Here is a 15,880-nt window from a genome sequence, read left to right on the forward strand (position 1 = left end):
AGGTTTAGTGCACAGAGCATTGCCAAACAAAAGCCGTAAGATTTGGCCTCCTCCAGAATGAAGGTCTCCCTGAGATTTCAGTTCCACTGCAGATAAAGTTCTTGTCATTGGTGAGAAAAGAAAGCATGATGGGGTAATTTCCACTCTGAAAAGATAACCTCCACTGTGGAATTGAGAAAGGTCATCTGCAAAAACTGCCTGAGTAAACTGGCTATACCTGGGGGGTAGTTTTTTTGCAACATTTTAAACTGAAATTCTCTCTCACAAATTTTGCTCATTGCTAGCTTACCTCCTGTTTGAGTGATGACTTGAATGTCACTAGAAAGTGGTCCATCCCCAACAGAAGTAAAAGCAAGAACCTTCACAGAGTATGTTTTCTGGGGTACCAGATTCCCAATAGTGGTAATATGGCTGTCAGCCACATTGTGCTTCATCCAACTGTTGACATGTTGAGTGGGGTCCATGGTGTAATAAACTCTGTAACCTTGAATTTGCCCATTAGGTTCCTCGGGCTCTTCCCACTGTACCAGAATGGTGGTGGAGCTCAGCATACGGGCCTGTACATTGCGGGGAGCACTTGAAGGTGCTTGCTCTGAAGTCCTTGTTGACACAGGCTCGCTGGGGGGCCCTCGCCCAATGTTATTTACAGCAACTACCCGAAATTCGTACTCTGAATATGGGCTTAGGCCAGCCACGCTGTAACGTGTTGTGGCCACCCCATCAATTTCTTTATATGGCTCCTCTGAGTTTTTGGGTTTGTGTTGGATTATGTAGTACGAAACTGGCTCAGGGTTTCCAGAATCCCAAGTCAACGTTATGCTAGTTGCTGTGCTTTCTGTCACCACAGGTGTTCCAGGAGGTTTGGGTAAGGCTAAATACACATAACAAAAAATACAGTTAGCACTATGTACAGTAGACATTCTTTATTAGAATAAAAAAGCATACAAACAGTAACTAAGAACAAAACAAAAATAAACGGGAAGACAAAATGGAAAGAAGGAGTAATCTGTTCAGAGCAAGCTTTTGTTAATTACGATTTCCTCCAAAATCTATTGGAAAATCTTCACGTTCTGACCAATGCAGTTAATTTGTCATGAATTAATGATACTGACTTTTGTAATAAATCCATAACCAGAAGAGGAATCTTATAGAAAGGCAATTCACAATTACAACTGAATTTTCAGATATTTTTTGAACCTCTTGTTTTCAATTACTCAGTGAATATGATACTTGGACACCCAGCAATTCTAAAAATCACATGACTGGTTCTCAAAGGTTCCTGCTGTTGATAAAGAAACACAACATTTCAAGATAATTTCTTTAACTGAAATGAAGGCTGCGAGCTAGACACAGAAGAATAATGGAAAATTATGACTAACTTATTTTAATAAATATTAATTATTCATTTAGTGATTATTACTGCTGTCTGAACCTGTATTTTGTCTTATGCTAGTGAGTGGTTAGAAGATTCACCCTCTTGATTTAAGAGGGCAAGTGGCATTTAGACCTTTCAGTGTAATATGTTTGCTCAGAACGAATGAAACAGAAGACAGAACTGTGTCCAAATAAATGTGCTTGAGATATACCTTTGACAGTTATCTGCGCTATTGCTTCTATAACACCAAGGGTAGACATAGCAACGCAAGTATAGTTTGCAGACTGTCTGACATCATTAAGCTCAAGGACGTTTCTCCCTATTGGCATATCATCCTCAGGTGTCAAATCTTCTGCTCCTAGCATCCATTTCACATATGGCATTGGTGATCCCACCGCAACACAGGTGATATTTACGCTCCCGCCAGGCATGATCTCATGATTTGTTGGGGGTATAGAGAACCTCGGTGGGACCCTTCGAACTGGAACAAAACACAAAAAAAAGGTAATAACATATACAAAAAAGGAAACTGAGTCTTGCATAAGGACAGCATGCAGTGTACAGACACAATTTATTATTTTAGCGTTTATTCCAGTCTGCCAGAAAATATATATATAAGAGAAATAAGAGATTAAACAAGAATTTTGTCTGCACACAGTATGATTTATTCTGTATTTATTTGAGGATATTATTAGGCACATTCATACAAAGGCTGATTCAGACCTGCTAGGGCCCCACATGTAACTAACTACATACTAACAATACACAAACACCATGCAAAAGATATACACGCACACGTGCACGCACACACACAAGCGCACATATATATATGCATTTTTTTTATGCTGATACATATATATATGCACAGAAGAAAACTGGAAGGTCAACAGCATGCTTGAGTTGATCACCAACTTCAATGCTGCATGCTTCCAGTTGATGTGAATAAATGTGCTACGCCACATCGTCACATCACAGTCCTGGAACACACTGCCTAGAATAAATTGAAAGTGCAATTTCATTTGCTTTCAGACTCAAAGTAGATGCAGCCTCAAGACCTCACACTAACACTGAAACAAACATAGAAAAAATATAGAATTGCGCACAGATTCAAATATATATATATATATATATATATACACACATATGTATACATATATACAAATGTATATAAATATACATATACATATATATATTGAGAGAGAGAGACAGATAGAAAAAGAGACAGAGTCACAGAAAGAAACTAGGCAAAGCCAGTACAAAGTACTGGATTTGGTCATGCAGGCAAGCAAATGACAGAAACTGTAGAGAATCATGCTTAGGGAAATGTCTGAGTAAAAACTGCAGAGAGAAAACAACACAAAAAACCCATTGGGTGAGGAAAAGAAACTTGAAAGCGATGGAAATAGGATAGGCTGACAGATACAGGAGTTTAAGAGGAGCATAGCATTTGAGGGAGAAGGAACTTAGATTAAATTTAGGTGGTTAAAAAGCAACTGCTAGGAAGAGCGACTGGGGAAATAGCAGAATATTTAACATTCAGGATTCCACTATGCTCACAGTTTAGGGAAAGCAAAATAAGGATTAATAATATTAGACATTTCTGTATTGATAGAAAGGGGTGGCAACCTTAAACACATAGCAGGACATTTCACTAACAGAGTAGTTAATATTTAAACAAACACAACACCGAGAAAATTACCAGGCAATAACAGATCAGTGTTCCTGCTTCAAATATTCTCAGTGGTGTGCACATGTGTGTAGGAGGTGGAAGTGACAGAGGTAGCTGAGAGAGGTAGGCTTGTATTTAGGCCTTTCATTGGATGGTGTACTCGAAACTGTATTTATTTGGCCTTAATAGAGGCTAATCATTAAACACAGTTTTAATTCAGCAAAAAAGTTACAAGTAAAATAAGACTATAAGTGAGTTTGAAAACAAAAAAAAACCCCAAAAAATCAACAGGGAAACTATATTAATCTGAAACCTTTCCTCCAGGCTTGATTAAATTTCCGTGATCCTCTATGGATTCAGAAGGGGCTTACTGCAATGGCCTCATGAGTGAATGACAGGCAGAAGGGGAACAAGCAGAGAGCAAAACATCCGTAAACGGCCAGTTCACAGAGGCCACACAAAGCAAACAGCAAGCAATGAGCAACTTCTTGTATTGCACAAAATCCTTATAGACAAAGGAGAGTTTAGTCCTCATGCGTGGGCTATTTGGAAAAGCAACTACTGAAACCATTCCTTGAAAAGCAGGCATCAGTATGAACAAGAAATTAAAAGGGAAGAAAAGCAGGAACACTGACCAAGTTTAGTAGACGTTAGTATTAAAAGCTAAAGAGATTGCCATGCATCCAGGTTCATTCTCTCGTGTCATGCACAACAGTTAGATACCAGCACTCATCAAAAGCCATGACCAGAGCATTCTCCGCTTAAACATAACATTAACTTAAAAAATGCCACAATGCAGCTACATTCATTTCATTTGTATTCTTTGTTATTGGTTTAATTAATAGTTTTGTAAGGTGGGTAAAAAGTAAAAAACACACCAACCTTCTCGCAGCTCTGAGGGATGTAGGGGGTTTGATGCAGAACACAATGAAATGAGGAAAGGAGAAAAACAAGGGAAACACAGAGAGAGTAAAAAGGCCATATCAAGGCTTTCAACTGCTACTTGAACATCTCTACTTGCTCTAATTAAACCTTCCTACCTCATCTTGAAAAGTTAGCATTTTCCACAGCTACAATGGAAACAATAGCTAGCATAATTTTGAAATTTTCCTTTGGATATAAAGGTATACATGCCTCATGCAGTACAGGAGAGTCAGTATGTTGGAGGAGAAGAGAAAGAAAATAAAAGATCAAATAAATTTCTACGGATGTTATAACTATGAAAGGTTTTCCTTTCTTTTTCTTTTTTAATTAGCGAAAAGAGTAACACCATATGAAAACGCATCAGGTTGATAGAAAAATCAGCTCTAAAAAAATTTCAAAATCAGGCTAGGCTTTATCTGTAAGGTCATCCATCCTACTGTAAGGTTTAAGCTGTTTATATTTTCATTCCTATTTCCCCCGCCCATCCCCTTAAAAAATAGACACACACACACACACACATATATATATACACACATATGTATGTATGTATGTAATAGGCTTTGTTTTACAGAACTCTACATCAATCAGACGTAGGAAATACTGCCTGAAACAAAGCCCTTCTTTCTAGGTGAATCAAAAAGAAAATTCAATATGTTAATAACCATTTTTACCACCATACAGAAGAAGATAATGGTTTTATTATTAGTGATACCTGTCATACACAAAGGCAATTTCTTAAAATAATATAGCCAATTGACCCCTATCATTCTAAAGGACTGCACTTCACTTACAAGTCTACACTAAAAAAAAATATATATATTTTTATATATATACACATACATATATATTAAGAAGAAAGAGAAAAGAAGAAAATACAGTTGTGCTCTGCATACATAAAGTTATAATGTTAGAAGCCTTTCCTTTGCAGTTAGACAGCAGAGGTCAGGTAGGCATACACCTCAATGCCCCGGGGTTACACTCAGCTGATTAGTGGCACACAGAGCAGTCACTTCAGTAGTTTGAAAAGAAACGCAAAATAAAACAAAACAAATACAAGAAAATAAATGCAAAGCACAATTTAACTTAATGCAGGAAAAAAAGTAAAGTTAAAATGCAAAAATATAAATATACTTACAAACCTTAACCCACAGGATAGACTGGACTCAAGAGTGCTTTAAAAGAACAAAATAAACCCCAAGCCTTTCCTCCACAGTTTAAAATTAGCTTTACAATTGACACATTTACCATGGCATTTTGGTCATTACAGTGGTTACTGTACAGATCCTGAGAGTATCTTAGCCCTGAACCTGCATGAACAGTGGATGCCAGGGTTATGTCATTCCTACCTCTGACATATAGATTGGCAGGGGCAGAATAGCGTGTACCCGCACTGTTGGTTGCAACACACTCATATTTGCCTTGGTCAGATTCTTCACTCAGTTCAATTTGGAGGGCACCTGTATGAATATAAAATACATTGCCAAAAAGAGGGTCAGAGAAGGCTTTTTACATCCATAATAATACACCTCTCAACAATATGAAAAGCTTGTATGCGAAGGTCCACTCAACGTCGATTCATTTTCTTGCTAAGGTGCACAGACAGAAAATGATGCAATGAAAAAAACAGAGATTATTTTTTTCACATCATCAGTGCTAGCACAGGAAAACAATCAGCATTTGGCAAAAAAAAACACAACAAAACCCTGTCTAAACAATACTATTTCCTAAGCCATTAAATGAAGATGGGTGAGACTGCTTCAAGGAAGAATGGCTTTTAATAAAACAATAGAGATTAAATAGTTGGGTCATTATAGTTTTTTATTTTTTATTTAATTGTTTCAATCTAGTAACAAAAGTAGCACAAAAGGTGGTACTCATAAAAAAGCAGGACAGACTTCAAGAAATCTTCTGCTGAAGAAAGCCAAAAATGCGCAGCAAGAACAAAAAGGCTGCTTGAAGTGAAAAAAAAGAAATTGTATTAGTCATTTACAGTTATCAAAATATTATTTTAAAGAAATAAAACTCCTTTAAGACATGCAGATTGATAAGAAAAGAAAGACCGTTTTCCGCAACTTACAATCTTAAAGTACATTTGCTGAAAAACAAAGAGCAGTTGAATTAGAAGACAAAAAAGTTTCAAAAGCATGGTCTACGCCAACAAGGAAGAACCAACCAACCACTGCTGAGGACCATAGGAGGGCCCCTCCTGAGACACCCATCAAAATCCACAAGTGGGATTAGCAGTGTGGTGTCACAAAACCCAAGAAAAATATAAAACAAGAATTACAAAAGAAGTAAACAGTTTTGCTAGAGAATCAAAAACCAACAATACCACATACCACCAAGAATAATGAGTCAGTAACCTTTCATTTCCAAAGCCTGTAGATTAGAAGATCCAAAAATCCAGAGGTGAGAGAATTCCAAAAAAAAAGAAAACTACAACAACCAAAAAAAAAAAAAAAAAAAAAAAGGCAAAACCACAATAAAAGGAAAAAAACCACTTCTGTAATTCTTTAGGGAGGGGATACATAATTTTCAATTTTATGAAGTTAAAGAAAAAAAAAGGATTGAAGAAGAACAAAACCAAAAACCTTTTATGAAAGATAAGACAAAAAGAAGATAGTCCATGTTGTCTTCTGCATGTCTGCTACTGTTCTCCAGACCATCTTGGCTTTGGTCCAGGAAAAGAACAGCTAAGGAAGAAAAAAAAATGATCTTTTTTTGCTCCAGTTGGACAAAAATAAAAAAGAGGAAGGAAAAAAAGAAGAAAAAAAAGAAGAAAAAGAAAAAAGAAGAAAAAGAAGAAGTAGAAAAAAGAGAAGAAGAAGAAGAAAAAGAAAAAGAAAAAAGAGGGACAAATGGTACGCTGTGACTGGGCTATGGCCAGGAGACGTGGATATGCTTTCTTTGAAGCATATCACTTTTTTTTTTTTTTTTTTTTTTTTTTTTTTTTTTTTTAAATGAACAAATGAAAAGGGGAAAGGAAAAGGCAATGTGAAGAAAGAAAGGTCACAATATGAGAGTCACTGATCATAACCAAACAGGAGGACAAAGGAAAAAGAAAATCAGATGATGGACATTTCCATGGTTTTTATTTTGTTTTGTTTTTTCCTTATGGAAAACAAAACAAAACAAAACCAAAAACAGGACAAAGATGAGAGGGATGAAAGGACAGAAAGAATGAGTAAGATCATTCTGTGAACGTTAGTTCAGCACTCTTACCTCTTATTGGTGTACCACCTGGGTGGATAATATGAATGCAAATAAGATTAGAAAGAAGAAGCATTAGTACGAGAAGAAGGAGGCTAGGGCTTTGGAAGAAGAATCAAATTAGATTTACAGAATTAAATAAGGTCTTAAGAGAAACTTGAATTACTATACTGTTAAAACAGGAATATATTAGATAGTATTATCAGGTTATAAAAGCAAATTGCATTGTACCACAAAGGGCAAAAAGGCTATAATTGGCTGCACTGCCATTCTCAGAGTAGCATCTGAGTTCTTAGACGTTCGGTTATATAGGGTTAGAAATGTATCAAATATGCCTCAAATACTTAAAGGAAACTTTACAAAACTGTACTTATGACATATTTTAGGAAAATATTGGAAATTCTATTTAAATATATATATATAGATCTATATATATATAAAAAGAGGATATACTGAAGTCTATCTCAAAACAAACACTGCAGTTTAGGCTGGATTATGGCATTTACTGTTCTAGATCTTTGTGATACATGTGTACTGTTTCTTTTAGGTGTTGCTATGACTGATAAGACAACATTTCTGTGGAGGTGTGCGTGTGCGCCACTATAGGGGTCTGGTGACTACACTGACTGTTAGTAAAATGCATGCCATGCATTTTAAGAATAATAATACTAATCATATAATAATTATCATAATCATAATCATAATATTCTGAATATGGAAATTAGTGGGGGTGAAGTGCGCTTCAGAACTAAGCACTTACCAATAGATTCTGGAGATTTAAATACGGAGAGAAGAAAGACAGCATAAAAATATTATTATATTCCTTATAATTTGGTACAAAGTTTTCAGTTAAAGCTTTATATACTAAATCATCTATGTCACATGTGAAAAAAAATCTTAATTTACATTAACAGAAGGTTAATTTACACAGTTCTGCTGACAACAAGCAAAAAGTAGGTTAACAAGACGATTTAACATCACAGGACAGGTCAAAAGCTGAGAATTCTGGGAAGACACGTGATTAAACAACTTAGATTCTACAACGATAACTACTACAATTGTTGAAGAAAAAAGCTCATTATATCCCAGTGATCAATGATCTGATCTTATTTTGGGATAAGCATTAAACTCGATAAATTTAGAGATTTGTTTGGCTGTTTCTGGTTTTGTTTTGTTTTGTTTTTAATCTAAAGAGAGCAAAAGAATAAACTAAGGCAGGAGGAGAGTAAGAGAACTGCTAGGAAGGTGCAAGGGGCAAAGAGAGAGAAAGAGCAGCAAAAGCTGGAATCTACACCAAAAGCAGACTTCTGTAGATCCAGAAAATATAGGATTCATAAAGCTTTAGCGTGGACGCACACTACTGTGGCTAAATGTGTTGGAAAAATGCTCAGCCAGCAAAAAACCCCCAAGTTTGTTCCATAGATTTCCCAAAGATTTCATTTCCCTTTTTTTTTTTTTCAGTTATAAATCTGCATGGGAAGAAGTACTGTGCTTTATGTATTTGTGAGAGGAAAGAAGATGTGTCCAAACTGGCTAATCTTTGGTGAAGTCAAATGTGGAAAAGACAGCAATAAACACATTTTAGATTTTAATTGAAGCGTCTAATGCAGGTTTTGGTTTTGATGAATATAACCATTGGTACTCCTTGCAATTTCTGAATGAAGTCCAATGTTGAAATAAATTTGTTAAAAAAAAATTAAAAGGAAAGAAGAAAGAAAGAGGAGAAAATGGATCCATCAAGTACTGCAGAAAGCAGTAAAGAAAAAAATTATCAAAAAATACAGTCACAGCAGTGAGCAATGTGGAGTAAACAGAAGCTGCAAAACACATAGAGACAGACTCTATAGAAAGCTATGACAACATCACAGACATGGACAACACACTCAGTAACACAGAAAAGGAGAGGGGAAAGAGAAATTATTACCTATAAATAAAATATTTTTAAAAAAGGAAGAGAAAGAAAAGAAAGAAAAAGTGAGAGAGAACAACTCTGGGCGTTGGTGGAAACAAGACCTTACCTGAGCGTAGCTGCTTGATGCGGCCATTGTTGTTGCTTGTGTCAACAGGTAAGAAATCTTTGAACCAAGTTATTTCAGGATCAGGATTGCCACTGGCTGCGCACAACATGGTAGCTGTACGAGTTCGTTCAACCACCTTCAGCTGTGGGCCCATATCAATGGTTGGAAAACCTCGAGGAATTTGATCCTCTGAAAAAGAAATTTATAAATTGAGGGATTTAATTTCAGTTGTACAGTGCTGCATGAAAGCCCGAATCATGCTGCTTAACATTTAGTGATCACCTAATTATTTATAAACAACAAACAATTGATCAAAATGCTGATACAAAAGAAAAAGTTACTTAAAAATGGCTATAATCTTTATAATTATAAAATCATACGAGATACACTAGTTAGCAGGCAATCACTGGACCCATACTGAGGTACCATACAACACTGATGTTGCCCTTCTTGCAAGAGGCCCTACTATTTTACATGAAATATCAAGTTACCATTATCAAATCTACCAACCTTAAGGAAAACTCCTCTTTATACCAGAGAAGTACACCAGGAAGGATCACTGTGCAGTGTAAGATCTGGCCGCTAACTCAGAAGACCTAGGTTATGTTTCTTGCTTCTATCATTATTACTTATCTGCTGTTGTTTAACATCTATTGTCCGTGTGCTTTGATTGTCCATCCTACAGATGGACTTGATAGTGCTTTACTGCTACAGGGGAGTGCTGCAAAGATGAATGCCTTACAGGACTGCAAAACACTGAGAAATTCTAAACACTGCAGCTGTGCGGACAGCAAAGTTAAAGTGGCCTGAAACTCACAATGACATTGAATAGATACAACAGGGTCTATTAAAATACTCAGATACAGCCCCAAATCCTCATGCTAGCATGGTTAATACTGAAATATTAAAAAACATTGCGCAGAGTAATTGGCCTTCATAATGTGACACCTGCTAGCAAGTAACACTGAAAACCCAGTAGGATAAGGAAATTTCTCAGAAATCAAGTTTGCATAGCTAAAATAACCCGTTTGAAATAAAAAATCTTGCTACTCATTTCCACTGCAACGGCAAAAATATTTTTACTGAAAAATAATAATTCCATTCAAAAACGAAAATCAAAAATAACCAAAGGGGATAAACACTCACTATAAGCCACATGTTATTTAATGTCTTAACTAATCATTACTGACATGCAATTGATTAGGGGATAAAACTAACAGGAGAAATTGTTCAACATTAACTCTCTTTAGTTAAGAAGTGTCACATTTTCAAAGATATCAGGTAAGTCTTCTGACTTTTCTGAAAATATGTACAGCAAACACAGCCTACAGATCTTTGTAGTTCCTGGGGTATGATGTTGCTCATGAGCTACTTAACGGTTTGCAATACAAGTGCACATAGATAACCACAGAATAACAGAATGGTTTAGGACCTTAAACAAAATCTACATTCAACCCCTCTGCGATGGACAGAAATCTCTTCCACTAGACCAAATTACTCAGAGATACATCCAACCTGGTCTTGTACACCTTCAGAGATGGGGGATCCACAACCTGTCTGAGCAACCTATTTCAGTGCCTCACCATCCTCAGAGTAAAGCTTTTCTTAAGATCTAATCAAAACCTACTCTCCTTCAGCTTAGGGAAAATCTCCCATTTCCTATCCCTTTTGAAAAGCTCCTCTCCAGCCTTCCTGTAGTGCCCCTTTAGGTACTGGAAAGCACAACAAGGTCACTAGAGCTTTATCCTTTCTCGGCTGAACAGCCCCAACTCTCTCAGCTCTTCTTTGTAGAAGAGGTATTTCAGACCTCTCAACAACTTGTGGCTATCTAATTGACTCATTCTAACTAATCAAAGTCTTTCTTCTAATGGAGGTTCCAGACCTGGACACAGTACTCCAGGTGGGAGTCTCACAACAAAAGAACAGAAAGGTATAAGTATATCCCCTCACCTCCTAGACATGCCTCTGATGCAGTCCAGGATAAGATTGGCTTTCTGAGCAGCGAGTGTACATTGCAGGGTCATATCAAACTTTTCATCCACAAATATCCTGTCTTTCTTCCCAGGGTAAGCCTCAATTTGTTTTCCACTAAGTCTCTATTATTATTTGGAATGACCCCAACACAGGTACAGAACCTTTCACTCAGCCTTGTTGCACTTCCTCAGGTTCCACGTCTCAAGCCTGTTAAGGTCAATCCATGTCCTTCACTGGGGTGACCCCATCACACAGCGTGGTGTCACTGGCATATCTGCTAAGGGAGCACTCAATCCCACTGCCCATGTTGCTGACAAAGGTGCAAGTAGCACTGGGCCCAATATGAATCCCTGAGGATTTTCAGCTGACACTAGACATTGAGCTGTTGACTGCAACTCTAGGAGAGCCACCATCCAGCCAATTTTTTATCCACCAAGAGTTCCACCTGTCAAAATTCCTGCTTCTCCAGTTTAGAGACAAGGATGATATTTGGAAGAGTGTCACATGCTCCACACAAATCCATGCACATGATTTCTGCTGCCCTTCCTTGTTCAACACTGCTGTAACGCAATCCTAGAAGGCCACCAAATTTGTCAGGCGTGATTTGACTTTAGTGAAGCCATGTTGGCTGTCAACAATCACCTAATTATTTTCAGGGTCTCTTAGCATGTTTTCCAGGAGGATCTGTTCCACGACCTCTACAAGCACTGATGTGAGACTGCTTGGCCTGTAATTCTCTGGTCTTCCTTATCTCCCTTTTTGAAAGTGGGGTCATGTTTTCCCCTTTCCTGTTGGTGGGAACATCACTGGACTGCCACGAGTTTTCAAATATGATGTGTATTGGCTGCATTCTTTCATCCCAACACTCTAGTCATAAGAGAGGTCCCTGTGTTTCCATGATGCCAATTAAAGTCATAGACCTGCAGGCATCCACACATCTCTAGTACCACCCATGCTGCGTGCGTTAGCATAAAGGGGTTTTAAGTTGCTCCCCAATGACGCTGACTTTCTGTCTGGTGTGGCTGGACTGTCTTGGTGCTCTGCTGCTGACCTGCATACCCTCTCCAGACTTTCTGGCTCAGCAATCTAATTAGTATGTGTGGGATGGCAAGTCCCACACTTTATCACTATTAAACCTGATGATATCTCCCTCCCCTCATGTCTAATTTAAACCCCTATCAATAAGCCTGCTAGCCCTTCACCAAAGAATCCCTTCCCCCTTGGAGAGAGCTGAATCCCGCCTTCATTCAGCAAGCTGGTGCCACATATATAGGCCATCCTATTATCAAAGAAATCAACATTTTGGTGATGACACTCGTCATGGAATCATGTGGGTCCATCTGTTTCTTTCAATGCTAACACCTGCAACTGGAAGAACAGAGGAGAAATAATCTTGACCCAATTCACCAACAATTCCAGGGCCTTGGTACTGTGAACAAAACTCTCCAGAAAGCTTTCATGACTCTTCAGGACAAGGATTTCTACCAATCAGTTGATAAATGCCAAATCATTCACCAGCCATAGGCTCTTCCCAAAGAAAGGTATGTTTCATGTCTGCTTATAAAAGTCCTTGCTTTGGTATTAGCTGACAAGATTTGACTTGGGACACAGAACAGGATTTTTATGACCTTACCTTTCCTACTTGGCTTATACAAAAAACCCTAGAGTCCCTTTTGCAAATACCTAAGTGTACAACAAAGATAATCTATCTTGAATGTTAATAGGATGAAGTAGTAAAGAGCCTCCCTTTCTTATTTTTAATAAGGGCAATTAAATTCCATCCATCTGCCTTATGCATACAATCTCTTTGAATGAATGCTCTTCATGAAATTTTCATGAGAAACATCAAAATCGAACATTCAAATACCCAGAACTGTTATATTTTTGACAGTTGTGGCTGGTATCCAACCTGGCTTTCAGGTATCTGGCAATAAACCCAGATATACAACATCAAATGGACAAGGGAAATAATGAAATTTCTAACTGGAAGGCTTATCACAGTGGATTTCATTTTTAGGATGTTATTTACTTTTTGTCCTATAAGTTTATTCATAATTTGTACAACTGTCTTTACACATTAGTGATACCAAGTATGACAGATCATCAAACACTCTAGGAAACAAAGCTGAGCATCAAATCATTGTAGAACTGCATCTCAGCCACAGTAAGAGGAAAGTAACTATTACAAATTTTTTATATATTGGTATCGCTATAATTTTATGTGAGGTGGCCAGGAAAAATATTTTTTACTGATCATTAATATACTCACTAGGTTCTAAACTACAGTATATTCTGCTCTTCCCATGTAAAATTCAGTTCCAGACAATTAGTTTCCAATTCATCAACAATTTAAATCAGACTTGACCTTCTCAAAGCCATTTGGTACTGTCATTTTTAGAGGCCATTAAAGGTCAGATTTTTCTGTCCTTGTGGTTTAGTGACTTACACATGTAATACGTATTTTGTTTAGGATGACAGATACAAGTGATTTAGAAATAGGCCACATACTTTGAATCTGTTATTTGTCTTAAAGGTGCTGAATTTCATTATTGGCATTAAAAGAATGCATTTAGTACAGCACTAGTAAAATTTCCAATTGCTGCATGACTTCACAGAAGTTATTTGTCAGCGTATGATCTGAACAATGTAGAAAACAATTACAGAGAGAGATTACCAGATAAGCCCATAAGAGAGAATGCAACAAAATGACCTTGCCTTGCTTTGGATCATAGCTCTTCGTATTTCTCAAATCTCTGTACATTCAATCAGTTTGACATTGCTCACCCAAGGCACACAAAATGGACAACAAACAGAAGCTGGAAGCCACTGAGCTGCCAGAAAGTTGTCACCCTCTTGCCATTACTGAAACCTGGTGGGATGTGACTGGAGTGTGACTACTGATGGCTACAGGCTCTCCAGAAGAGAGAGGTGAGGAAAGAGAGAGGCAGAGGGGTGGCCCTCTACATCAGGAGGCAGACTGAGTGTGAAGAGCTGCCTCTGAAGAGCAGCCACGAGCAGGGCAAATGCCTGTGGCTAAGGATCAGGGACCAAAGCAACAAAGGGAACCTTGTGGATGGTTTTAAGTGCAGACCCCTGATCAAAGGGACCCTACTGATGAAGCCTTCTTGCTCCAGCTACAGGAGGCATCATCCTCACAGGCTCTTGTCCTGCTGGGGCATTTCAACCATCCCAAAATCTGCTGGGAAAGCAGCACAGCAAGCTGCAGGCAAGCCAGGAGACTCTTGGAAAGCATGAGGGATACTTTCTGGAGCAGAGGAATAGACGGCAGCCCTTCCAGAGGGGATACAATCCTGGATCTGAAGGGCACCAGTGGAAGTGAGCTGATGTGAACATCAGTGTTGGAAGGAGTCTGGGCTGCAGTGACCACACATTGCTGGAGTTTGCAGTCCTGAGGGCTATGGGCCAGGTGAGGAACAAAGTTAGGCCCTGAACTTTAGGAAAGCAGACTTCCAGCTCTTCAAGGAGATAGCCAGTGAGATCCACTGGGAGACTTTCCTCAGGGACAAGGGAGTGGAACTGAGCTGGCAGACCTTTAAGGAAGTCTTCCACCACGTGCAAGAGCTGGCAAACCCCAGGAGCAAGAAACTGGGCAAGGAAGGCAAGGGAACAGCAGGGCTGAGTAGGGAACTGCTGGTCAGAGTGAAAGGAAAGAAGTAAATGGACAAGCAGTTAGAGCTAGGATGGGTGGTGACCTAAGAAGAGGAGCGATATGAAGTATGGTTGTGAAGGGATGAGGTCAGGAATGCCTAGGTGAAGCTGGAATTGAACCCGGCAAGGAATTGTTCAAGGTCAGGTTGGATAGGGCTCTGAGCAATCTGATCTAGTGGAAGGTGTCCCTGTGCATTCTACAGGGTTTGGAAATAGATGACCTTTAAAATACCTTCCAACACAGGCCATTTTATGATTCTATGTTCTGTAAACAATGTCCTTGCTGCCAGTTTAGTAATTGCTTCCCTTCCAAGAAGCTTTATTGGAAAAAGCACATTACCCTTTACATTCAGATTTCAATATAAGTATACCTTAAACAAATATAAAATACATTATTTTACTTGTTGCTTCATTTGTCCGAGAGGTGAGCTTGCCCTCATAAATGCAACAGCATTTAGAGACTCAAACTCAGTGTTTTTGCGTGAACAGTAACTTTGATGGAGTGGTATCTTGAAAATAGCCACAATTTAAAATTATGTTCTATCAAAAAAAGAAAGCATACTTATCTTTAAGTGGTAATGATAGAAAAAATCATAGCTGCGCCACAACTATATATTATAAACTCTGTTCTGCTCACTGCTTAACTCTGTTTCCTCTAATCTTAACAAAAAAAAGGTGCAATCTCTTTTTTAGGTTTTTTTTTAGTGATGTAATTATTTCATAAAATTTCAGGAATGGAACTTCCCAAGCTATGCAGGTGTACTGTAAGACTGTATGCAGAAGCTGGACTCAAAGAAAGAAGAGGATTTCATTACAATGGCTTTGACGCTTTGTGGTAAAACCTGCATGTCTAATATACAACACAGCTAAAGAAAAAGGAAGACAGCCATATTTAGCTAGGATTTGTGCCACAGCTTCTTAACATTTTTACTATGTTTTCTGTAACAGGTAACTTTCAGACCATGCATAGGCCCTGCTAGCAGCAAGAAGAGTGTTACCTTTTAGAAACAGATTGAGTCTTGAAGTCTTAAATTTTGCACA

The 15,880-nt window shown here is 38.1% G+C and overlaps 1 protein-coding gene across 20 annotated transcripts in view; it reads right to left on the bottom strand.

The window, feature by feature from the left end:
* Positions 1 to 15,880, bottom strand: part of PTPRD (protein tyrosine phosphatase receptor type D) — a 1,164,217-nt gene that overhangs the window by 133,000 nt on the left and 1,015,337 nt on the right. For 14 of the 20 annotated variants that reach the window (XM_063180609.1, XM_063180606.1, XM_063180607.1 and 11 more), the window contains 5 exons: positions 9,197 to 9,385; positions 7,191 to 7,208; positions 5,315 to 5,425; positions 1,587 to 1,856; positions 290 to 871 (listed from right to left, as the gene is read on the bottom strand). In XM_063180609.1, coding sequence (XP_063036679.1) covers positions 290 to 871; positions 1,587 to 1,856; positions 5,315 to 5,425; positions 7,191 to 7,208; positions 9,197 to 9,385 — 1,170 coding nt within the window. The remainder of the gene's footprint in view (positions 1 to 289; positions 872 to 1,586; positions 1,857 to 5,314; positions 5,426 to 7,190; positions 7,209 to 9,196; positions 9,386 to 15,880) is intronic. The other 6 variants (XM_063180610.1, XM_063180611.1, XM_063180604.1 and 3 more) reach the window with 1 other exon arrangement.

Source organism: Melospiza melodia, chromosome Z, assembly GCF_035770615.1.
Source record: "Melospiza melodia melodia isolate bMelMel2 chromosome Z, bMelMel2.pri, whole genome shotgun sequence".
Lineage (NCBI taxonomy): Eukaryota > Metazoa > Chordata > Aves > Passeriformes > Passerellidae > Melospiza > Melospiza melodia.